This window comes from Pyxicephalus adspersus, chromosome 2 (assembly GCF_032062135.1).
Source record: "Pyxicephalus adspersus chromosome 2, UCB_Pads_2.0, whole genome shotgun sequence".
In the NCBI taxonomy this organism is placed as follows: domain Eukaryota; kingdom Metazoa; phylum Chordata; class Amphibia; order Anura; family Pyxicephalidae; genus Pyxicephalus; species Pyxicephalus adspersus.
In genome coordinates, this window is record NC_092859.1 from 117,960,456 (window position 1) to 117,983,666 (window position 23,211).

At 36.2% G+C, this 23,211-nt stretch overlaps 1 protein-coding gene across 1 annotated transcript in view; it reads left to right on the plus strand.

The window, feature by feature from the left end:
- The window catches only part of VPS13C (vacuolar protein sorting 13 homolog C), a 122,883-nt gene extending 103,395 nt beyond the window's left edge, over window positions 1-19,488 (plus strand). Inside the window, exons 77-83 of the mRNA XM_072399072.1 lie at window positions 1,520-1,565; window positions 2,504-2,627; window positions 6,908-7,022; window positions 15,670-15,761; window positions 16,672-16,795; window positions 18,734-18,823; window positions 19,079-19,488. Coding sequence (XP_072255173.1) covers window positions 1,520-1,565; window positions 2,504-2,627; window positions 6,908-7,022; window positions 15,670-15,761; window positions 16,672-16,795; window positions 18,734-18,823; window positions 19,079-19,177 — 690 coding nt within the window. The 3' untranslated portion in view covers window positions 19,178-19,488. The remainder of the gene's footprint in view (window positions 1-1,519; window positions 1,566-2,503; window positions 2,628-6,907; window positions 7,023-15,669; window positions 15,762-16,671; window positions 16,796-18,733; window positions 18,824-19,078) is intronic.
- Window positions 19,489-23,211: the final 3,723 nt, after the last annotated feature.

A 23,211-nucleotide genomic window follows, 5' to 3' on the forward strand; every position in this document is an offset into this window, starting at 1 on the left:
AGTGGGCAGAGTTTATGTTCTAGTGATGCCATAGTGATGAAGTTTTAATGGATGGTAACCGCAGATGTTCCCAACTTGTACCTATATTTTTGGTTTCTTACACCTCCCCATTCCAGGGAAATTGAAGTTCTTAATGTTAGTTAGGTGGACAGGAATGTGTAACAGGGCGGGAAGCCCATTTTGATTGGCTGAGTTTTTTGTGCTCTAATGATGCTGTAGTAATGAGTAGGGATGAGCGAAAATTTCCTCGAACTTCAGATGGGTCTGCAAAATTTTGGCGGAGGAAATCATTACGATCCCCGGCACTACAGGTTTATTAACCTCCAGTGCCCCAGGATTGCAGTGCAATCATTTTTGCTCCCCGGGGAATCCTCCTGTTCCTGCGATCCCCAGCACTAGAGGTTAAATGGGGACAAGTCTCCCCATTCAAAACCTCTAGTGCTCCTTGATTGGCTGAGGAAAGCTTTCCTCAATGCTCTTTGCTATGTTATTAATTATGCACATTTTAAAATTTTCATACCTATTTACATTTGTGACCCCATATCTTGAAATTCTTTTAAGCTTGGAGGCTGAAATTGTAGTAACTAGTATCTATGAGGGTCCCCCGTGCACCCTGAAAATTACAAGTCATTGTGACAAACATATTAGGAGACATGGAGGTTTGTACACAGAGAGCGGTGAGGATGCAAAACGACATGCAGACTTTACATACAGCTCTAGCAGTGGATACATTTCCCTGGGAGCTTTTTTTTTTTTTTTTTTGAAATAGAAATCCCAATTCGTGCTATGGGGGGGGCAGGGCTGCCTGTGTCTCATTCACATGAAGACTGAACTGTGTGTGCTCACCTCTCATCACAGCAGCAATCCTCTAAGCAGTTGACACAGAGCACAGAGCAGCCTCACTGAGATCCATGCAGAGGATGAGAGCTGCCGAGGAGAGATGGACGGGGTAGGCACGGCAGCTGGGCGGAGCAACCGGCTAAAACCCTCTGGGGAGAAATATGATGTTTCCTTCCCTTTTTTGCCTGCCCTCATTTGTTTTGATAGCACTAACATAGTAGTTGTTGCCTCCCAAAATCTGGCCAAAGCTATACCACTTAGACAATGTAGCATGCAGAACGAAGATTTATGTACTAAAACTATGGTACTTGTATTGTAGAATCTACTTACATACCGAAACAACAAGGGTTCAGTTTCTGATTATTGAGTCCAGAGTCAGGTTTTAAACACCACATAGCTCAGAAATGAAAGGAATGGTTGGAAGACACCAACCAATGTTTGGCATGTACATACATCTGTCTAGAAAACAAATAAATATTTGCTTGCTGAAAATGTCAAAGCATGTTCATTGGTCTTTATTCATCAGCATTCTTGGCATACAGCCTCTTTACATTAAAACTATTTTTTCTACAGTATGATGTAGTAGATGGCAATTGTGATATTCAGTGCAAAGTGACCGCTTTCTTTAACCCGTTATTTTATCTGAATAAAAATGAAAATATCTTACTCTTTTTTCCAGGGTGTTGTGGGTGGAGTGACTGGCATAATTACTAAGCCTGTAGAAGGTAGGTACATACTGAAGTTCTCCACTGCTGTTTTGGAATAATAAAATGTATGTATATTGTGTTGGATTGTTTAAATATTTCATGAATGCTTATTTGACATGAACACTTGTCAGATCTGCTAGCAGCAATGGGTGAATAGTTCACATTACTGCGGCAGATAGAGGCTTTCTTTATGACAAACAGATGTTTTTGCCCTGTTTAGGCTGCAAGATCGTTTACATGCTACAGTGCTCAATAGAGTTTTGGAATGTTTGCTATATACATGCTATAGACAGTGAATGTTTTAAAGTCAAGTAATTTTAAAATGTGTTATGCTAATCTATTGATTGATTTTATGGCTTTGTCAGAAACTAAAGTGAGAGTTCATTAATTGCTTCTTTTAGTTGTACAAGAAATGGAATTCTGGCATATAAAGGGAATTTTTAAAGAGCAAGAAAAGTTAGGCTACATCTATAAAAAGCATTTCCAGGCATATAGACAAAAGTTTTGGGATCCCATCAGAATTTAGTTTTTTTTTTTTTTGACCTGAAAATAAAAGTTTTCCCATACGCAGCTGAACATTCTGTGGACAAAAAAACTACATTCAGCCTTTAAAAACTTATTTAGTGCTTAGTGTAATGTGGCTCATAGCCTAGTACAGGCTAGACCTAAATGTTATTATTAGATTGTTGGGAGAATAATTGGAATTGCTTTTACTGAGTTTGTCTATAAAGAGGAAATAAGAAGAATATTTTCAACAGGAATGGCAGAAAACCTTGAAAGCCCGACCCTTTCCCACTCCACTAGCAAAATGTGTTCTTTAAGACATCTGCTATATAGTAAGGGGTATCCTGCTAAATCTGAGCCTTACAGAGGTCTTATAGTATGCTAGTGTTTCTAATCTTTATTATCTTTAGTAATAATAATTTCTGAAAAATATTTGTTATATTTTTGTGCAGGAGCAAAAAAAGAAGGAGCTGCTGGTTTCTTTAAAGGAATTGGAAAGGGCATAGTGGGCGTCGTGGCAAGGCCTACAGGTGGCATTATTGACATGGCAAGCAGCACCTTCCAGGGAATTCAGAGGTATGAATGTTCCATAGAAAAGGAGAAGCACAATCAACACTAATTTCACATCCAATGTCAGGACAGAGATTAATCTAAAATAAACATTATAATATGTATCTTTAGCTTTTCTATAGAAGAAGCTATTTCATCAGTCTTGGCACACTTGGTAACAATTATCTCGTTTGGAGAGAATCAAAAATATTGGGGTAGTCACATGTACATCTAAACTGTTTTCTTTGTACTTGAGCAAGTGTTTGGTGTGTTTGCATGACCCATATGCTTCATAATTTGCAAAAGCTTTACCTCTATGTTTATTCAGTTCATTTCATTTGGCTTTTGTTACCCAGAATATCACTTAGTAGTGACCTGTCCTAGCAATGCTGTCTGTCTCTACTAATCTGTTCTTTTGGAGCCAGTGTCTGTTGCTTTCTGCCCACAGTATTCCACCGAGTTTGCTTTGGCATATTGTAAAACTAAAATGTTCAGACAAAGAATTTTAACTAAAAGAACCTACTAGACCTGCAACAAACAAATCTATGTTTATTATTGAAGGCAAGATTTATACAATGGCTTATAGCTAAGGTCTGCTTATATATCTTCCACTGCAAACAAGCGTGCCTTGGATTTTTCAAGGCAGACCCATTAATTTTTATTATCATGCCAGTAACGTGTGTGGCTCTGCATTAATTATTATTCCTTGATTCTGTAGATTTCAGAATCAGTCCATTCTGTCCCCACTGTTCCATTCAGTATCCTGCTACTATTCTGCATTTCACATTTAAGTTTTATTGTTCCTAAAAATCTAGTTCTTGTGTATTCGCTTTCCTTTCTTGACCGCAGCTCCAGATGTTGATTGTGTATTGTCTTGTCTTTCAGTGCCACCTAGCTTCGCTTTTTTAAACTTTTTTCTTTCTGTTTTGGTTTTGCAACTTCCATCATTCCAATTCCTACAGCGTATGCGGTTTTACCTTTAAATGGTAATAAAATACAACAGCAGCTCTCATTAGTTTGGTGTCTGTTTTATATGGGAAAATTTACCTCTCCCACCCTCTCACAGGGCAGGCTAAAAAAGTGAATACTTTTAGGGTACATTCAGATATATTTTAGGTTAATCTGTTCTTAGGTGTTTGAGGCTAGCTGTAGATGATTACCCTGTTGTGTAAATTAAATGGTATATTTAGGTCTGTTGCTGTGTGAAGGTTGCTTATCCATGTTGTCAGTCTATTGGCTATAATGACAGATTGGTATTTATCAGCTCCTTTTGGAGAAGTGGATTTATTGTTTGTATCTCCTAACTGTGGGCTAACTTTCATAAAAAAGAAGTAATCCACTGTGTATCCTATAAGAGTTAGTTGAAGCTAGGACAATTATAGCCCTAGCAGTGATGTTTTTTGGTTTGATTACGATTCTGACTTTTCTTAGTGACAATCTATGATTCTTAATCAGTAAAGGGTGGAAAAAAGTTTTCTTAATTGTTCCCATGTCTCCAGTAAGATGAAGATTAGACTTGAGTTTTTGCTATTGTATGGTGTGAAGAACAGAAAATAGTGAACCAATGGGTTTAACACATCTGACCTGTGCCTTTTTTCTTTTGGTTGTAAACATTGATTCACTTTACTATTTGTTTGAGTATAGTGGTGGAGACTCTTTAAAAAGTTTAACTTAAAGTTTAGCTGTTTACTAAAGCAGTAAGCTTATTTTTTATTTGCTAATACTTCTTCAGTTATATGCCACTAATTTACCTGCTTGCTGATTTCAAATGCTGCTTCTGTAGCACAGGACCTTCTTTTAGTACTCCCATTCCTACATACCTGGCATACCCACAATGCTGCAACCAACTAAAATCTCACATCTCCTCACACCTTCATTATTTTTACTAATTTTTCAGCTTCATCTCATTAAAGATGCTGCTTCTAGGTTTCTTTTATTTAAAATATGTGCAATATTTGCCACCATTTTATTTGCAATGTTTTAAATGTCCAATAAGGATACAGATTGACATAGTATGCTATATATTTTACCCTCGCAGCCATAAATAATTCTTGCTCTGTCAAGATTTTATTTGCAGGACTTCTCTTCTCTGGCAATCTCTTCTTTAATTCTTCAAATTCTAAGTAATCACCAAAGTTTTTCTGGCTTCAAGACATTTACTATGACTTTTCTTGGCTTACTGTATTTCTATCTTCAGTGGCATTATGTTTAATCTGTGCCCTCTACTCACCAGTGAATTTATGAAACCCAAAGATATCTAATATACCAGCTTTCAGCAAGGCCGACTTTGTGTGTCTCATGTTCTGTATATTTTATGTAGATTGTAAGCTTTATTGAGCAGATTCCTTGTAACATTTGCTTTGTGTTTGTCTAGTGGATGTACATCTGCCTGTCAAAAACTTTCTTTGTCATCTAAGAGACTCTGATACATGTTTACCACTTCTCCATAAAAAATAAATGCAATGTGTTTAAGGATGTATAACAAACCCCTGCCTGCCCATCTTTTCAGTGCAACCTATAGATGGGTTTGTAACGGATGCTCTGATATCTGGTCAATCTTTAAAGTGTAACTCGACTTTTGTTGAAAATAAAGCAGTCCCCTATAGTTATTAACAAACTTTATTGCAGATTTATTCTCTGTTCTGAAAAAACTGTTTGTCCTATTGCGTCCTGCGCAAAAATATTCCTAAATGGTAGTGTCTGATTCATTGTAATCAAACTGGTACATGCCCTTTATAATTTAATAACGCTTGAAATGTTTCTCACTGAAACTGCTAATGCCCCAGATGTCCGTAATTTTACTTGTATTTTAATGTAGAGTTCTGGAAAAACAAGTGAGAGAATCAAACAAGCGTCAAAAAATGTCCAGTCTGTGTTTTTTCCGTACATCAACAGTGTTAATAGAGTTAAGAACTACTGCTGGTTGCCATGTTGAATTTAACGTTTTTGATAGTTTTTAGTAGATTACAGTGGCAGCAAGTTGAATTGATAGGTAATTTTTTTAAGATAAATACAAAATTGCATTTTTCTTTCTTAAAGGGGAGTTACGTACAAACAAATATAATATATACATACATACATGTCTTATGAACACTTTCCACTTTAGGATGATAGATATATATATATATACATATATGTGTGTGTATATATTTATAGCATTATGTAGTGTATTAAGGACTGCAGAGCCTATACAAAATTATGTTACTTAGGACAAACCAGTCAAGCAAGTCTACTCCACAACTGGACCTATTATCTGAATGAGAAATCTAGTTACTGTGGGAAGCTTGGTATAAGTGAGGTGCATAAACTAATTGGAACCCTGCCTTATGAGATAAACTAGGCTTTTCTCTTTATGAAAATAATAGTTGTTTGGCTTTTTTTTTTTTAAGATAATTTTTATTGAAAGGTTTTTAGTATAAGTACAAACAATATGGTCATTACAATAAAAAAAATCAAAAACAGTGTCAGGATAACAGAACTACTATAAAATAGTAACCAACATAGAGAAACAGATGAATTGTGGGTCACTAAATCTGATTTAGAAAATACTTTGAATTAAACATTTACATTTTACATTACATTTTTGGTGCGCAAACCAGGGGGACCAATATGCATGGAACTTCAATGTTTTATTCATATTCTCGGCAAACTATTTCTCGTATAGAACCTGGAAGTTGTTTGGCTTTTAAGCTGACTCTCTGGTTTCAGTACTTTGATTATGACCCAGAAGAGGCTCACACAGAAAGTAGATCAAGCATTCAGGCTTCTTTTAACGCACACTAAATATTTGTTCAGAAATTGATGAAGCCTAAAGCAGCTGGGAAAAGGCAATAGTACAGCTTGTATATTTCTCATGCCTGTTTTAAGATATTTTAGTATATATTTATAGTTTTAAATACTTTCACAGACAACAGACTTGGCTGATAACTTTATTATAAATTCCTCAAGATACCATTAACAGTATATCCTAGCATTTTGGAATGTTTATTGTCGACTAGATTTCTAACAGATTTTTTATGTTTGGAAGCATTTGTTTATGAGCATTTTGAAAGCTGCAATTTTAGTAACATTAACAGAAAAATGTAATGTAATTGTTCACCTTCCAGCTGCAAAAACTCAAATGATTCAACTTTTATTATATGTTATTAATGATTATTATATGTTAGGTAATGATGAAAAAAATTAGGCAAATAACACATAGGCAAATAACAGATACTATTAGCTGAAATCTTAGTACTGTATAGCAATTTAATTTATCAGATTACCCCTTATAACATGCTTTTTTTTTCTTTTTTTAATACTTTTAGGGTAGCAGAGTCTACAGAAGATGTGTCTCCACTTCGACCTCCTCGTTTCATTCATGAAGATGGAATAATTAGACCATACAATCAAAGTGAAGCTCAGGGCCTAAACTTATTTGAGGTAGGTTCACGAACAGCACAGACGCTGTCAGCAGTAGTTGTTTTTATATTTGTGCCCCACTCTGTCCTAGTATCACAAGTTTTATGTACTTCCACTACCAGTAAAGCTGTTAATGGATCCACAATCATGTTTCCTTAATGCAGCAGTAAGAAATAGTCTAAAAAGGAAGAAAATAACTGTGGAGACCAAAATCTGTCCTGTATGCGATCCTTACTGTATGTGATCCTTAAGGAGTTGAACAAAACCCTTCTGTAGCCATTTTTTCAAACATTACCATAGAAAGAAATAAATCCTCCTTTACTTTGCTTAAAAAGAAAATATGCAATTTTTTGACCGATATTACTTTGTACTGATAGGGACTGTGTCTGGGCAAGCACTAGCTATTGCAGTCAGTTCAGTTTGACGCATCATTTAATCAGACATGGATAAAAATGCAAACATACTCTTCTACTTGATATGTGGCTATAAGTACAGACACTAGCTATGATAAGAAATTGCAACAAATGTGGTTTTATAATAAGTATTTTTAATTACTTTTACGTTTTAAATAAATAAATGTTATTAATAAATAAAATAAAATTATTATTATTATTTTTTTATTATTATTATTAATAATAATAATAAACAGGATTTTTATAGCGCTACCAATTTATGCAGCGCTGTGCATTAAATACTTGTGACCATAAATATTTGACAGTGGTTCTAGCCTTTCACAATTTTTGTCTAAACTGTTTATTTTTTTAAAAGCTGTTGGTGTAAGAATGTGTAAGGATCCGTGTATGCAATATGTTGTTCTGGTTTGCATTTTTTTTAATGTCATTTCAGATTCATTAGTTGTAAGATACAATATTGCTTGTGTTTGTTAAAAGGAAAGTTTATAGTCTTTGCAAAGCTTTTTTTTTTTTTTTTTTTTTACAGATGCATGTAAGGGAGATCATTTAGGTCTAATGAAGAATAGTTGGGATTTTTCTATAAAACCTGGCTTCTAGTGTGCTTGTGGTTGCATATATGTTGTGGGTGCGATGTTCCAAAATGCAACATTCTGTTCCTTGCTTGACAGTTGCTTTTACAGGTAGTCCCCGGGTTACATACGAGATAGGGACTTTGTTTGTCCCTAAGTTGAATTTGTATGGAAGTCGGAACAGGTACATTGTTTTAATAAATGCAATTAGGACAGATGTTTGTCTCAACATATTATTAGGCAGCATGGTGTCGGTTACTGTATAAAATCTGCACTGTGAGGAAATCACAAACAAAGCAAAGAAAAAACTTAATGGAGCCCAGACATTCAATAACTCCTGGAGCAAGCAGTGCTTTGGTATGCAAAAAGAAACAACTGCAGCATTTGTCTTGGAAGAGTTTCAAGATGTTGCAAAAGAGCTCACCCCCCTAAGATCACTCACAACCTCAGTTGTGTTTAGCAAAAGATTTCCTCTGCAAGTCATGCAACCGCCCCCCTATCAAGCCTCCTTCTTGCACAAGAACGAGCAGAGAATCACTGTTCGTATCTAGGAGCCGTCTGTATGTCGGATGACCTTAACTCGGGGACTACCTGTATTTGAAAGAAGTACAGCCGTAAAAACGCAAGGGCACTGCGTGCAAACACATTTACCCCCAGTGCAGTTTGCCATTCATAAATGGATTTTAGACCGCATAACTGAAAGAGGTATACCATAAATTTAAGGTAAACACAATAATAGTTTAAAATCCGTGCTCATTAGAAGTAAACTATAAAAAGTATGATGCAAATATTTGTGTTTTTCTGAATTTGGGTAAGAGCAGGAAAAGTTTCTGTTGGATAAGAAGTGGGTTACAGAAAAACAAGTCACTCTTCTCTTTCATGACATTTATCGATTCTTGGTTGAAATAGACCTAGGTTCCAGCTTTCTACAGTCCAGATTTATTGGTACATCTGTTTGTTATGCCACTGTGAATTTAGTGTAAAACGGTATTAGTTATGCTGGTTATCATGTTTCACAATTGATTATCAGTTGCGACGGTCTGTAATTAAAGTGAAGGTAATTTTCACAAGTGAAACTGTAAAAGACCACAGATATTACTGGCCTGTCTTGCTGCCTTCAGCACTGAACTTTTCACCACACCACTAAAGAATCTCCTGCACCCATCACATCCGAGATGGTCAGCCTCCTGGCCTTTTCTGCCCTCTGTAATTTCTGTTCTTGACCACACACAAACATGACTTGTGATAGATGGGCCCATGGAAGTAACCACAGAGCTCAGTGGGAGACCAGGCATCTAACACAACCAAAAGTAACAGTGGTAATAACTTCATCAACAGCCACAAAGGATATAAATCTGCATTCTGTGTACCAATACCAGTACCTTATTGGTACACACATGTTCAAGTGGATGCAAGTCCAGTTACTATACATACATACATATGCCTATTGAACAGCTGCTTACCATGTTGCTCTGCTTTAGTTTTTACTGACTGCAGTTTGATAATTTATAACCATTCTGCTTGCCTTTATTAGCATGATAGATGCATGTTGGTCTAGTAGTGGTTCTGTGCTTTGCACAATACCTAATTTTCTGTCTGTATATTGAGGATATAAAGAAATGTCTAACTTTGTTATCTATCTTCTTTCTTTTTTTCACATATGCAGCGATAACGGGAATGAAGGAGAGTAAATTACTTTTTTTTCTTATCTTCATTCTAAATTTCACAGTTCCATTCTGCTCATGTTTAGGATGGATTTCATGCCAAGGATTACGACCTTTTGGTCTTAGACACTTCATTAACCCATAGCTTCTTCCATCCACACAATGTAACCTCCTTAGGAGTCTTTTCAGGGAGAACGCTCCTGGCAGACATTTCTTTTGAATTATTTTTTTGATGTGTACTGAGTATATTTATTAAAACATCTGTGTCTTTTGAAGCAGTTGCTGCTACACATAGCTTGTTATTTATTACAGGTGCCATTTTGTGTTTTCATAGTCTTAAATAGAGATATTTTGTGTTGATTGTCTGTGCCTTTTTGGTATTCTTTGAGTATAGATACTTCTATTTGTGCCTGGCCAGAATTTTTTGATCACAAAAAATAGAATTTGTAACTCTTTTGGCCTTTGTTTTTTCTGACTTTATTCATATTACTGTGTAAAAACCTTATATATCTTCTATTGTTTACAATTTGGATTTCTTAATAAGAATAAAAGGGGTAAGGAAAAACCATGGACTCTAGCTTCACTATTATAAAAGCACATGTTAAGATTCTAGGATATAGACAGTTAAAGATGCAAACATTGGTACAATGAGTCTTTCTACCAGAATTGTCTTTGTAGAATTCCCTTGTATTTCGAACACATTCTGTGAAGAGAAGTATCTTAACCTTAAGTTGGGAATGAAACCTGTGTGTACATTTATACAGTCATACAAAAATGTGAATGTGTTGGAATGTCCTGGATATCTGCAATTATTGACACAAATACTCATTATACTTCATGTTATGAAAACAAAATACTTTTTTTTTTACTTTTAGATTTTTTATGATACAACTTTTTTTAATGCCATTAACTAAACTTTTGTCATTTTCCATATGCCTACACACTTTGTTCATCAAGGAATTATAATATTATTTGTTTTTAAGTGGAAACAGAAAATGTGTTTACGAATATTTCCTGCCCTTTCCAATGGTACCAAACTGGAATTTAAAGAAACATTTTCTGAATGTGGACACAGACATAACTACTAATAACTAACTGTAACTACTAATGTAACCCCAACCATTAGATAGAACCAATAGAAAAAAACAAAAATAATCTCATGATTTTATTTTAAGCTATCTAGTCTCTTAATATATGACAGTGCAGAAGTTGTTAGTGTTTCATAAATACCAGTTTCAGTAATATAAATTATATAAAAAGTAGTACATTTTTTCCTGAAATCTAAGTAATTCCAACAAGTTAACAGCATTTAGTAGCCATTAGAGAAAATGAGTTTTAGCCCATTTGTGAGGAATATGTTTTCTTTTAAATTGTGCTACGTACTTCACAGAATGTACTAGACATCAGCTAACCAATTGCTTGTGATGATGTAGGCCTTCTTTTGTAATGAATCTGTTTGAGAACAAGTAGAGGGGAAAAAGCCTGAACATTATGCAGTCCACTAGGTGCTCCATGTAGTTCCAACATTCGGGGATTTATGACAGGACCATACCCAACTCAGGTGAGGGTGTTTGCATTCCCTTTACTTAAAACAGCTATTAAAATAACAGATACAGGGTAACCAGCATGGAAACTGCAGTTGATAATTATACAGGTTGTAATATATAAGCTAGAAAAATTTCTCAGGTTTACATCTTTAGCGGTGAGGAGGTGTCATTTAATCCACAAGCATCATAAGCAACATAGGTATAATGAACTAAAATAAATATTAAAGAAAATATATTTTCCTGAAGGGGCCTGTTCTGTCATTAGGGTCTCAAGCCACAAAGATAAATTATTTGTCTGAATTTGTATAGATTATATAACGTAACATCAGATATGTCGTTATAAGTGCATGGCTGTTAGCACAAGTACGGGTCCCGATGTTAAAACTAATCACTTTATGCTTATCCAAACAGCACTATGCAGATACTTTAATCTAGACCTTGCACCTTTTGTATGTTCACTTAACTTTTTTGGTTTGAAGTCTTTATTAAAGATGCTTTCAACCCCAGTAAATCACACTTTATCTTCCTCTGTGCCGTCCTACCACTTCATGCCTGGTTCTGCTCTGCAATCTTCTATTCTAACATTGGTTGTTTATTTCTGTTTTCATTTTTGTATTCAACCCCTTAGCGAAGCCAGATTTTGCGCTTGTATTCCTCTTGCTTTGTCCCAATGTAACAAGGTTTAAGTTAGGAGGCTTGAAGCATTTGTTGAAACCTGCTGCATGCATATGGAGGTAGCAGAGATTGTCTGTCAGGTAATGTTTCCAAGAGGAACGCACAGAAGACAAACATTAAAAATACATCATTTTTTTTCTGGCTGCCTCCTTAGATATGTAGGCATAGATGTTCCTGTAGATAGTAGGCTTTGGTGTCAGTCAGTCTTGCCCACAGCAGAAAAGACGAAGAGGTGAAAAAAAAAAACCTCAAGCAAGTTAAATAGGCCCTCTTCAAAAAAAAATGATTACATTAATTAGGTATGAACAGGAGGGGTCCTTTTCCATCAGCAACATTTTAACTTCAGCTGAAAGTTGAATTTATCCTAAATGATAGTTTAGGCTACAATCCCAAGCTCTCATTTATTAATTTATTACTAAAACTCCTAAAGGATTTTATTATTTATTGTAGTAAAATGTATGATAATAAGAAAGTCAACAATTTCCATGGAATGTACAATTTTTTTTAAATATATGTCAGTCTGTATGAAAATTCCTATTTTAAGGGTGTCTGTTTAGTGCCATTTGGATGACATTAGTAACAATATATTAGGTAATGTCTGAGAAGTGATCTACAGTTTTGTTTTGCTTTGGCAAAATTTGATGAAAACTTCAGAACAGCCATTGTGAAAGCAGGTCAAACAGCCATGTACTGTAAAGATGATCAGTTTATCTCCATTTCTGGTACCTTAGTAAAGGTATTTAAAACAAGAATTCCAACTTTTAATGACAGGTGTATTTATGTTGCAAATCCTTTTCTCCAAGCACATTTTTATCCAACTTTAAGCACAATTGTTAAAAGCTTACACATTCCTAACAGTGACGTTTCAAAGTCTCACAAAATCCAAAAGTCTCAACTATATATTTGCTAATCAAATATATTTGGGAGAATTATTACCTGTTTTAGTTTTTTACAGGTTGATTGGTCAATAGCCAGTTATAGTTTCTGTTGCAACTAACGATAATCACATCAATAGCAAATTTGAGACGTGTTGGTTAAATCATGTGGACCAGTCTAAATCGGATTGCATGGCATTTCTTAACTAATATATTGAATGCTAGATATGGTTTAGTGATCTGCTGTAACCTGTTGATCTCTGCTTGTAATAAGATTTCAAATATGTATGATATTCATGGATGGATTATGCAATATTTGTATAAAGCACTCTGGTTTTATTATACTTTACACTATTATTGAGGCACAATAACATTTTATTTTTCAAAGCACAAAAGTTTTAAGGTTTACTGAAATGTAAGTGTAATTAAAAAATGTTAAGTTTTCTCTAGTAAAACAATATTGTAATGCTTCTAGTGACAAAGTGACGTAGACTGTAATATCTTTATTATAATCTCTAAACTGTTGTTTCATATCATTTTCAATTAAGGTATTTAATGTATATTCATATACAAATAAAGGACCAGTTATTGTTATTTTACACAAAAATATACTAAAATGTATTCAATTACTTGATAAAAACTGTTGGTAAAAATATTATATTCTGATGACTGTGTTCTGTTATTTTTGCTTTCTGTATTGTTATGCATGCTGTTCTGCATGTAAAGGAGGGTGAGGGGTTCAGCTTTTTAGGGAACAGGTTTTGTTCCCTGGTGATTAGGATTTCAGAAGTCGCAAATAGCTGTGACATGTTTACAATAAAGTAGCTACCAGAAGCTCAGTTCACTTACATGGTGTATGAGGCTCTTTCAGTCTTCACTTGACCTTGTGCATCACAGCAAAAATAGATTAAAGGAAGTTTGAAAAAAATACCATGATTTCCATGAGGGTTGCTACTACAGTTCAATTAAATAGTAAAACCAATCCATCACTGATAAACTATTGTGTTATTCAGAGACTTAGGTGTCAGTTAATCGCCAATTATTTAAATTACATATTCTCAATAGTGTCTCTGTTTTTTAAAAATTATACTGTTCTGACGATCCAAAAGATTGTTCTTTTATAAATGTGTCCCTGAGATTTTTTTGTTTCAGCTATACTCACAGCATCCAGTTATCAGTATGTGATATTTTTCCATAGTAAATTATTTCAATCTGTAACCAAAATCTAGGGACCTATCTATAAAGATCATGAAATGTTTGCCTTTTATGTTGCTTAATTTGCAGGATATTTTTAATTTTTCCAATGTCAAAGACAAGTCAAAAATATTGAAAGGCTTCCTGGCAATTAAATTGGTGTAAAATCTTTTAAATTAAAAAATAATTTGCTCCCTTTCCCCAAGGTATTGTTTTTATTTGATCTATGGCCTGTTTCAATAGGCTTCTGTTTCTTTTTTTTTTTCAGAAAGAAGGAATGTTTTTCTGAATTTGCACATTTACGTCTGTAGTGAGATTCCCGTATTGTAAAAATAAGTGGAATGGTTTCTCAGGTCTGCTTTGTAAATGAGCAAAACTCACAATCCATCACCTTAGAATGAAAGGCAGAGTATAACCTTGGTCTTTATAAATAGGATTCTTAGGCCTTTATTGTAGCAATGTACTTTAATAATCAAGTTTTTTTGTACAGTAATTAATGATTTTTGATTATTGTGAGTTTTTTTGTCTTTGAGTTAAGCAATAAAATCATTTTTTTTCACCCAATTTAAGACTTCTTTTTGTGACCATGAAAGTAGGTGTGAAGCTTTGGTTCCTCCAGGCTGTTATCCATATAGAAAGCAGTCTGTGTCCCTGGAATCACAATGTTCCTCCCTTACATACCTACTAGTGTTGTGCTTGATCAGGAAATTGTGTGTGTAGATATTGAGCTGCAGCGTTGTCACTGATAGTGATGTTGCCACTGTGTCTTGGACGTAAACTAATGGTCTTTGCTCTCTTTTTACTGCTGTGTACTAACTACAGGTATACTGTGTCTTCATGGCTGACCGGGGTCCTACTGTGCAGGCAAACATGGAAAAGTGACAATGCCACTTCTGTGTTTCAGGACAGCTAATAAGAGTTGTCACCAGGGTCAGGCTGATTTGCAAGAGGACTGGGAAATCCTCTAGTGGCCCCCAATTATATGCCCTTAGAACTAGTTTTTTGTGCCCTCTGGTGTGCCCCCGGCTGCCTATGTGCAAGGCAAGCTAAGCATTATCATGGGTCCCGGGTTCCCGGTCTGGTCCTGGTTGTCACCCTGCTGCAGGAAAAGCATAAGCAATACTATAACTAAAAGGATGTCCAAGTAACATTTAGGCGATTAGTTGGACTAAAATCTGCGATATGCAATTTGAATGTACAAATGCATGGTAAAACATATACAAACATTTGGTTAGGGGTTATATAAACACAGGGTTACTTTGCACTCAGTCTAATAGTAACCATATAAAATGCCCAGTGAGATCGGCAAATTTTTTTTTCATCCTACGTCACCCCATCTGGCGCCTGGGTCGGGTAACTTTTTTTTTGTGTTAAGAGTATAGTTCCTCTTTAAAATAACTGGCACAGTAGTGTTCTCTGTAATAGATTGTATGTTCTCGATAGATGTTACTTGATACATTGGCTTATATATATTGTTGTTGGGGGGGTTCTTCTTTTTTTATTTTTTTTTTTATTTTTCTTTTGGCCTTGCTTTAATTTGTAACATTTTAATATGATTAGGAAGTTGTACCAGAGCTTAACAAATTACCATCCATGTATAATACATTCATTGCTTTCATATATTATTGCAGACTTGGGCAGCTTAGTATTAAAACTTGATGTTTGGAAAATGTATAACTCCTCTGTTCCTTGCTAGCAAAATAATTACACAAGAATATTTTTATTTTCTAGAACTCAAACATCAAAAAGTTGGATGGAGAAATGTACAGATTCTGCTGCCCACTAAGCAAGAACAAAAAAGTTAACCTTGTGGTCACCAACAGGTTTGTTTATTTTATCTTTGGTTAGCAATTTTTCTTTAAGGCTGCACCTGGTATATTCACTTTGATGTGTTAAGACAATGGCAACCTCTCTTTGTGGCAACTGATTATATCTATTGCCACCATAAAGTCTGTGTAAATCAAGGACATGTAGCAGGGGATCTGTTGTCTTAGACAGTATTAGGTACTAATGTTATGGCTGCAAGTTACAAGGAAAGAGCAAGAAACATTTGACAATAATAATTATCATAGTGTGTTATATTGTAACCTAATTGTCAGTGCTCCTACATAAAAATACCCTTTAATCCTAATAGCAATGTCATTTATTTGAAGTCATGGCTGATTTTGAGAGTCACATAGCTAAGGGCTCTAAAGCTCTGTGGGTAATTATTCTACTCCCAGTTGGTGGAGAAGGGACTGTACTGCCAAGACACCCAGAAACCTTTACAGCGGTGTCATACTGCACAGGGAAAGCAAAGGAGATTCGTAACTAGGGACACCAAAATCCCTGAAAATACTCCTGTGTGTCAAATATTACCTCTTCCTCACTGGAGGCTTCACAGGGGGTCAAGGCAACTTTAAACTTCTCAACTTGCAGGCAAGAAGATTTCTAATATATTCTGAATTCCCTATTCTGAAGTCCTTGACTTCTAATGGAAGGCAGTTGAAGCTAAAGCTGATGTCACGTCCCCCGTACAAATCCCTGGCTCAAGGAAGTGGGCTCAGATCTGCGATGGGAAGTGGGCGGGATTATGTGATCATGACATCACTATGCCGACACCCGGCCGCCCACGCATGCGTGGTCAGGAGCCGGTAATTTTAGTGGTCCGCGGGATCAAAAAGGTTGGCGACCACTGTACTAGATGACAAATTGCACTGTTTTCTTTCTGATTTTTTTTTTTCTTTTAAATAGGCGGATTATGTGTGTGAAGGAAATGGAGATCTTGGGTCACAGAAACATAGACTGGGATTACTCCTTTGAGGAGTTCCTCCACCCACCCACAGTGGATGAAAATATACTGATTTTATCAGTCAAGGTATATATACCTGTTCACCTGTTTGAGTATTTGTAAATGAAATATGGAAGTTGAAACCTTTGTATATACAATTCAACTGATGTATTGCAGACTTCAGTATCTAACCATTAGCAACCATTTAATACCGTCATTTTGTTATTTGCACAGATGCAGAAATATAACACTGGTCAACATGTCATTTCCATCAGATATCATTTTATGTGGATTTTGTAGTATTTTTGATGCAGAGTTCAAATCTGTGTTCAGTTTTTCTCTACCATGTCTAGGTTTTGTGATGCAGCTAATTATATATTGTGTGAAATTCTTTATAATTAGCTTTAACGACATTTATTACCAGTTTTCTTTTTTTAGGGTAGAGATCTCAATAACTGTGATTTGATTTCATTTGTTATTATGCCTAGAAATTGCCTTAATGAGTCAGACAGTTTGTTACGTGTGTGGTTTATTCACAACAAAAGCACAACATCACCAAATTACCACAGAACTTAAAAAGATATACAATTTATATTTCGGCTGTCCACTTGGTGACCATGATAAATCTTGGGCTCCACATGTCATCTGTACCAGTTGTTCTAACGGACTGCGTGACTGGCTAAATCGGCCTAAAGCAGCAATGCCATTTGCAATCCTGATGGTGTGGAGAGAACCGCAGGACCATCTAATTGACTGCTATTTTTTCTGCGTCAACAAAAGTGGATTTTCAGGTGAAACTAAGCACAAAATTGTAAATCCCAGCCTTGGTTCTGCAATTAGGCCTGTTCCTCATGATGATTCATTGCCAGTTCCAGTACCGCCACATGATGGACTTGCTTCTATAGAAGGTGATGAGGAATGCACTGGAGTTCCAGCCAGTTACAGACCCAAATCATCTGATCCTGACAACTTGGCCGATGAAGATTCAGAACCAGAGACCTTTACACAAGCAGAGCAGAATGATCTCCTTCGTAATTTAAATCCCTCCAAAGACAAAGCAGAACTTCTTGCTTCAAGGCTTAAGCCCACTTCCAGAATTTCCTTGATATTATTTTACATATACATCAAAGCAAAGATTTGTCAGATAATGTTAATTTGCACACCACAGGAGGAGAAAAAGCCCTTTCCCAAACTGTGGTTGCAAGCACAAAACCAGCTCCATAAAGATATAGTTTGAGGAGTTTGATGTGGATGAATTCTTGTGTCCTGTACAAACCCTGACCTCAACCCCACTGAACAAATTTGGGAGGAAACACTTAAAGCATACCTAAACTCAGAATTTTCACTTTACATAAAAGGATAGACAATCCTTTAAAGTAAAGTGTAAATTCTGTTTGCTTTTTTTTTTTTTTTTTTGCAAAAAATGCAGCACCACCTTCCAATTCTCGATTGCCTAGGCGATCGAGAATGAATGGGAGCACAAAGCCTCCCAGGATACCTACGTCACGCATCCTGGGAGGCCACCCGACCCAGGAGTGAGATCATGTGATATCAGAACAAGAACCCCGGAAGAAAAGGCGAAAATGGCCCGGGCGCCGGCCTGAAGAAATGCTGGGACGACGTGGGACCCGATGGAAGAGAACTCCGAATGGATTGGACTGGCTGTGGAATTGAAGGTAAGTGTGTTTTTTTAGTGTGTTGGGAGATTTTGAGTTTAGTTCCTCTTGAATGCAAGCCAGATCATTTTGTCCAACTTCATTACCGCACTTCACAAATCAGCAAGCAGGGATACTGACGTTACTGCCCATAGTTCTGATGCCTTATTCCCTTTTGCTATTATACATTTTTTCCTGCTTGTAATAATTTGGCAGATGCAGAAAGTTACTGGTACAGATTAGAGATCTCCGTATGAGTCAGTTTATTACAAAATCTTTACTACACTATAAAGAGTTTTGAATTTCTACTACACCAGTGTCTGCCAGAACTAAAATTAGAATGGTTTTCTGCCTATGTTTCCATTCACAGGACCAGAGTCTTGTAGTCTTCCAGAAGAAAGAAAACAAAAGTCAGGAGGTTCAGAAAAGGATTACTCTTCCAAATAGTGCAAATGCACAGGTACGTATCATCCTAATAATGTGTTTGTCAGCAGATGCATTGCAGCACACACATTCTTGCCTTGTCCTATGCCTAATTTTTTTCTCCAATTTAGGAGAGTTAGATTTACTTAATATATTATGGCTGTAACAGACTAATTAGGTATTACTTGTTGTTCCTTGTTGCTGCATACCTTTTTTAGTAGTTTCTTTACCTTGTGATATAATATAGTTTTTTTTATACCGATAGTCATTTCTATACTTTTTTGTGTTTCAGGAAGTTCTCAAAGCTGTGGATGAGGCTCGGACCACTCGTCAACAACAAACATTAGTCAGGAAAAAATCTGAGAGATTTATTAAGCAGTTCAGCAACTAAAATGTTACTTTGTCAGGAATTTTATGTATATTCTATACATGCTCTTCAGAATATCTTTCAGGAAGCATGTGATTTCCTGTGATGATGCTGTATTCCAATTCAAATTTGCATTTTTGGAGAGGTGTTCCTCAGTTTGCACTATTATTAAAGGTTGGGTAAATTTGCCTTTTGAGCTATTTCAGCTAGCTATATATTGAAGGTCAAATATAATATTATTTTGATATCGATGTTGCTTCTGGTTTTTAATTTAAGGAAGAAACCACTGCCATAATTAAAGAAGCATATTTGATTAAAAATTTGATTAAAAAGTCGAGATTTCGTTATTATTATTTGTCTTGTTTCATGCTTAGCATAAAAGCTTATTTCAGATGTTCAATAAACTGCCTTTTACTGCATGCTAAACTGTGGTACCTACTACTCCAGTTCAACTGGAGGTGACTCATTGCTTCTGGATGTGCAGTTGCTTTTCCTTCTCTAAAAGAAGAACTGCATCGCTAACAGAAGGCAATGCACAAAAATGACAGCAGTTGTTTTTTCTGTACAAAATATGCACCATAAAAAAGGGACAAGCAGGAAAAGTGCAGTTTTAACATCTTTACCATGGCATTTTGAAATCAGTTCACACCTTCAGCTATGTAATTTGAAGATTTAATTGCCTATGCAGTTTTTCTGAGACCAAAGATAGAATTATGTTAATAGCACGGGATGTTTCAACAGATTTCACACTTCCCTATTTTGGGAAACTAACATTTGCAGTATAACTTTCGATGATGATTGGATAAAGGCAGTGTTTCCTGTCCTGTTTGGCAGTGGTCGTCAGTAGCAAGAATGCCTTTTACGATGCTGGCCAAGGTTGCCAACCGTACTGATAGTTTAACAGATTCCAATTATTTTTTGGCTAACATGAGAGGTACAAAATGCTCATTGTTTAAGCTCCAGGAGACACTGGATTAAGGTGTTTGTGCAGTATAAATTTAAAATGCTATTTCCTACACTGGTAGAACTGATAAAGTAACCTGGAAAGTTGTGAAATGTCTTCAACATTGCAAAACGGATGTTAAATGTGAGAAACTACTTAAAGATAAAAAAAAATTAGAAATAAAATGTTTAAGGGGTAGAAGAAAACGATTCACTACGGAAAATAAAGGTAAGCAAATATGAGTAGAGCAGCAGACTATGTGAGCAGACACCTTGGCAAACCGAGAATAGGGTTCCCCAACAGAAGGCAACTGGAATCAACTGAAAGTTTGTAGGCAGAGGATGTGGATAAGGCTGAATTTCAGAATACTGAAGGTTTGCATTGGACAGAGACTTTGAAGATGGAAGAAGCAGGCTGCAGAAACTCTGAAGACAAAGGATCTGGCTGGTGCTGGGACTTAAAAGACGGTGGATTTAGCTGGTACTTGGAATCTGAAGATGGTATATCCGGCTGTTGCCAAGACTCTAAAGACCAGTTTTAAGGTTGGGGCATCTCTGAAGATGGAGGATCGGGCTGCAACAGCTCCATAGATGGCAAATGTGATGCAGGCTAGTGTTTGAAAGAATCTGGCTGGGATATACACTGGAACCTAAAAGAAGTACCTTTTAGAGAAGGAAGTCTGTGGGATCACTGGGGCGAATGTGGTAATCTGTTAGGCACCTGTGAGGATGAATGAGGCATTTTGGAAGGCAACAGAGAGGTTTTGTATGGGTGGCAATCAGCAAAGTCCCAAGATTACAAGATTGGAGATTACTTAGTGTTAATAAAAACAGCAGCTAGCAAACTTTGCAAACACAAACTTTACTTTTGGGAACATCGTAAACTTGCATGTCTGCCCATTGGACATGGTAGCCTCCCAGAACCCATGGAACTCCACAACCCTGGCTCCCACCTGGATAAACAAGACCTTAGAAAGACTTGCATAGTTTGACCCAAAATGGTGGGATTTGGTTCCTGGGACAGAAACTTCTGACTGACCTGGAATCTTCTCAATTCTTACAGGCTGTGAAAAGAAAAAAATGCAAATTTCACAACTAATACTTGAAAGACTTTTGAATACTTTTCTTAGTTCAGTTTAAATAAAATTTATTATACTCTTTTATTGCAGCAGTAAATTGATTTTAAAATTCTTAAAATGAGGTGACTGCCAAAATGTGTATAAATCTAAAATTCAAGAAGAGACACCATTTTGTTCAACTTCTCATCATTCCTTGCACAGCAGAACTTGTAGCTGATATGACATGTACTGCCAAAGAACAGGTCAATTGAAAAAGACGAATCTGAGATTTTTCAGCATGTTGCTGCTTCTTCAGCAGATTGTGGGCTTCAAGGTGACTCCTCTAAATTTTAATGTTGAGAAAGTGGTGTAATCACTGCCCCTTCAGTGCTTTCTGGCAGAGGTGATTGGATAAAGTAGCAAGACAGAATTACAAATCCTTGGGCAGTTTTGCTTAAACTCTCTCAACAGGTATTGCTTACAATGATCCATATAGCTGTAACATAAATGTATATAAAAATAAAAGGCTGATGGGTCAGCACTGATATGGTTTGTACAGATTGATTTTGTTTGTGTATCTATATAAATAATACCAGAAAATGTAAATCTTAGTTGTGCTGTAAAGAATCTTGGTGATATTTATTATTGTGTGTAACCATGTAAAAAAGTCCTGAATTTAGATTAACCTGACCAATCAAATACCCGGTTATTAAATACCTAGAACCTTCCCTCAGTTCTGGGGAGAGCAGTTATGTAAGAGAGGCTCAATGAGAACATAACGCAATCCACAATCCCTCATCCTGACTCTGCTGATAAGATTAAATCTTATGAGTGATTATTGGCTGTATAGCAGATGGAAGGCAAAGCTTAGACCTGCCCACTGCTTACACCTTCCCCCTTTTTTGCACCTCATTTCTATATTATGACCTGATTACTAAATGCCATCAATGGTTTAGTTTAGGCGTAAAATAATGAATGAGTTATTTGACCCAAGATAATCTAGAATAGATCCCCATTGCTTTCATGGTGTGCAACAAATGTTTTATTCTGTACATTTAGTGTATTATGCAGTATGGTTCTCATACTGTGACCTACTATTGAAAGGTCCGTATTTTACATTTACTTTATTTTTATAAATTTAGTAGTCATTTCATAAATATATATATCTATATAAAAATCTCCTTAGAGAATCAGAAGGCACCACCCCTAATACCAACTTAAACCTATATCCTGAAGCACAAAATTCAAACAATACTAATTTTCTGTACTCATTATTTATCATGATTACATTATTATTGGCTTTACCATCCTTACGTCTAACTGTTGCTGCCCTTGCTTATGTATATAGGCCCCACAAAAAAATTTGCACGCTCTCGATCAGCATTTTCCATCCAGGGTTCCTTGATCAAGGAGCAGTGGTGGATTTATCTCCCATCTAAAGAAGCCTGGATAATTTTTGCATTAATTTCACCTATGATAGACAGAAGCATGGGATCATTGTAACATTTCCTTTCGTCTGTCAGGTAAGTATCCTCTGACATCAGGTAACTCTCTGCAAGACTAACACAGCTTAGTGAGAAGGTGACAACAGTTGGAGCGATAACCCGCAAATAGAAGAAACAAAATAACTGTCAATCTCCCTCGGCCTGGTGCTCCATGCAAGATCTCCCCTCGTGGAGTTGCAATGATCATGGGAACATGACAAAGCAGCCCAGAACTACACCAGGGGGATCTTGTCAATGATTTCAGGGCAGCTTGGACCATAGTCACCAAGAAAACAATTGGTAACACTGCGTTGTGAAGGCCTGAAATGTTGCAGAGCCTGCAAGGTCGCCCCCCCTCAAGACAGCACATGTACAGGCCCCTCTGCAGTTTGCCAATGAACATCTGAATGATCCAGAGGAGAACTGAGTGAAAGTGTTGTGGTGAGATGAGACCAAAATTAAGCTCTTTGGCATCAACTCAACTCGCCTTGTTTGAAAGAGGAGAAATGCTGCCTATGACCCCAAGAACACCATCCCCACCGTCAAACATGGAGGTGGACACATTATGCTTTAG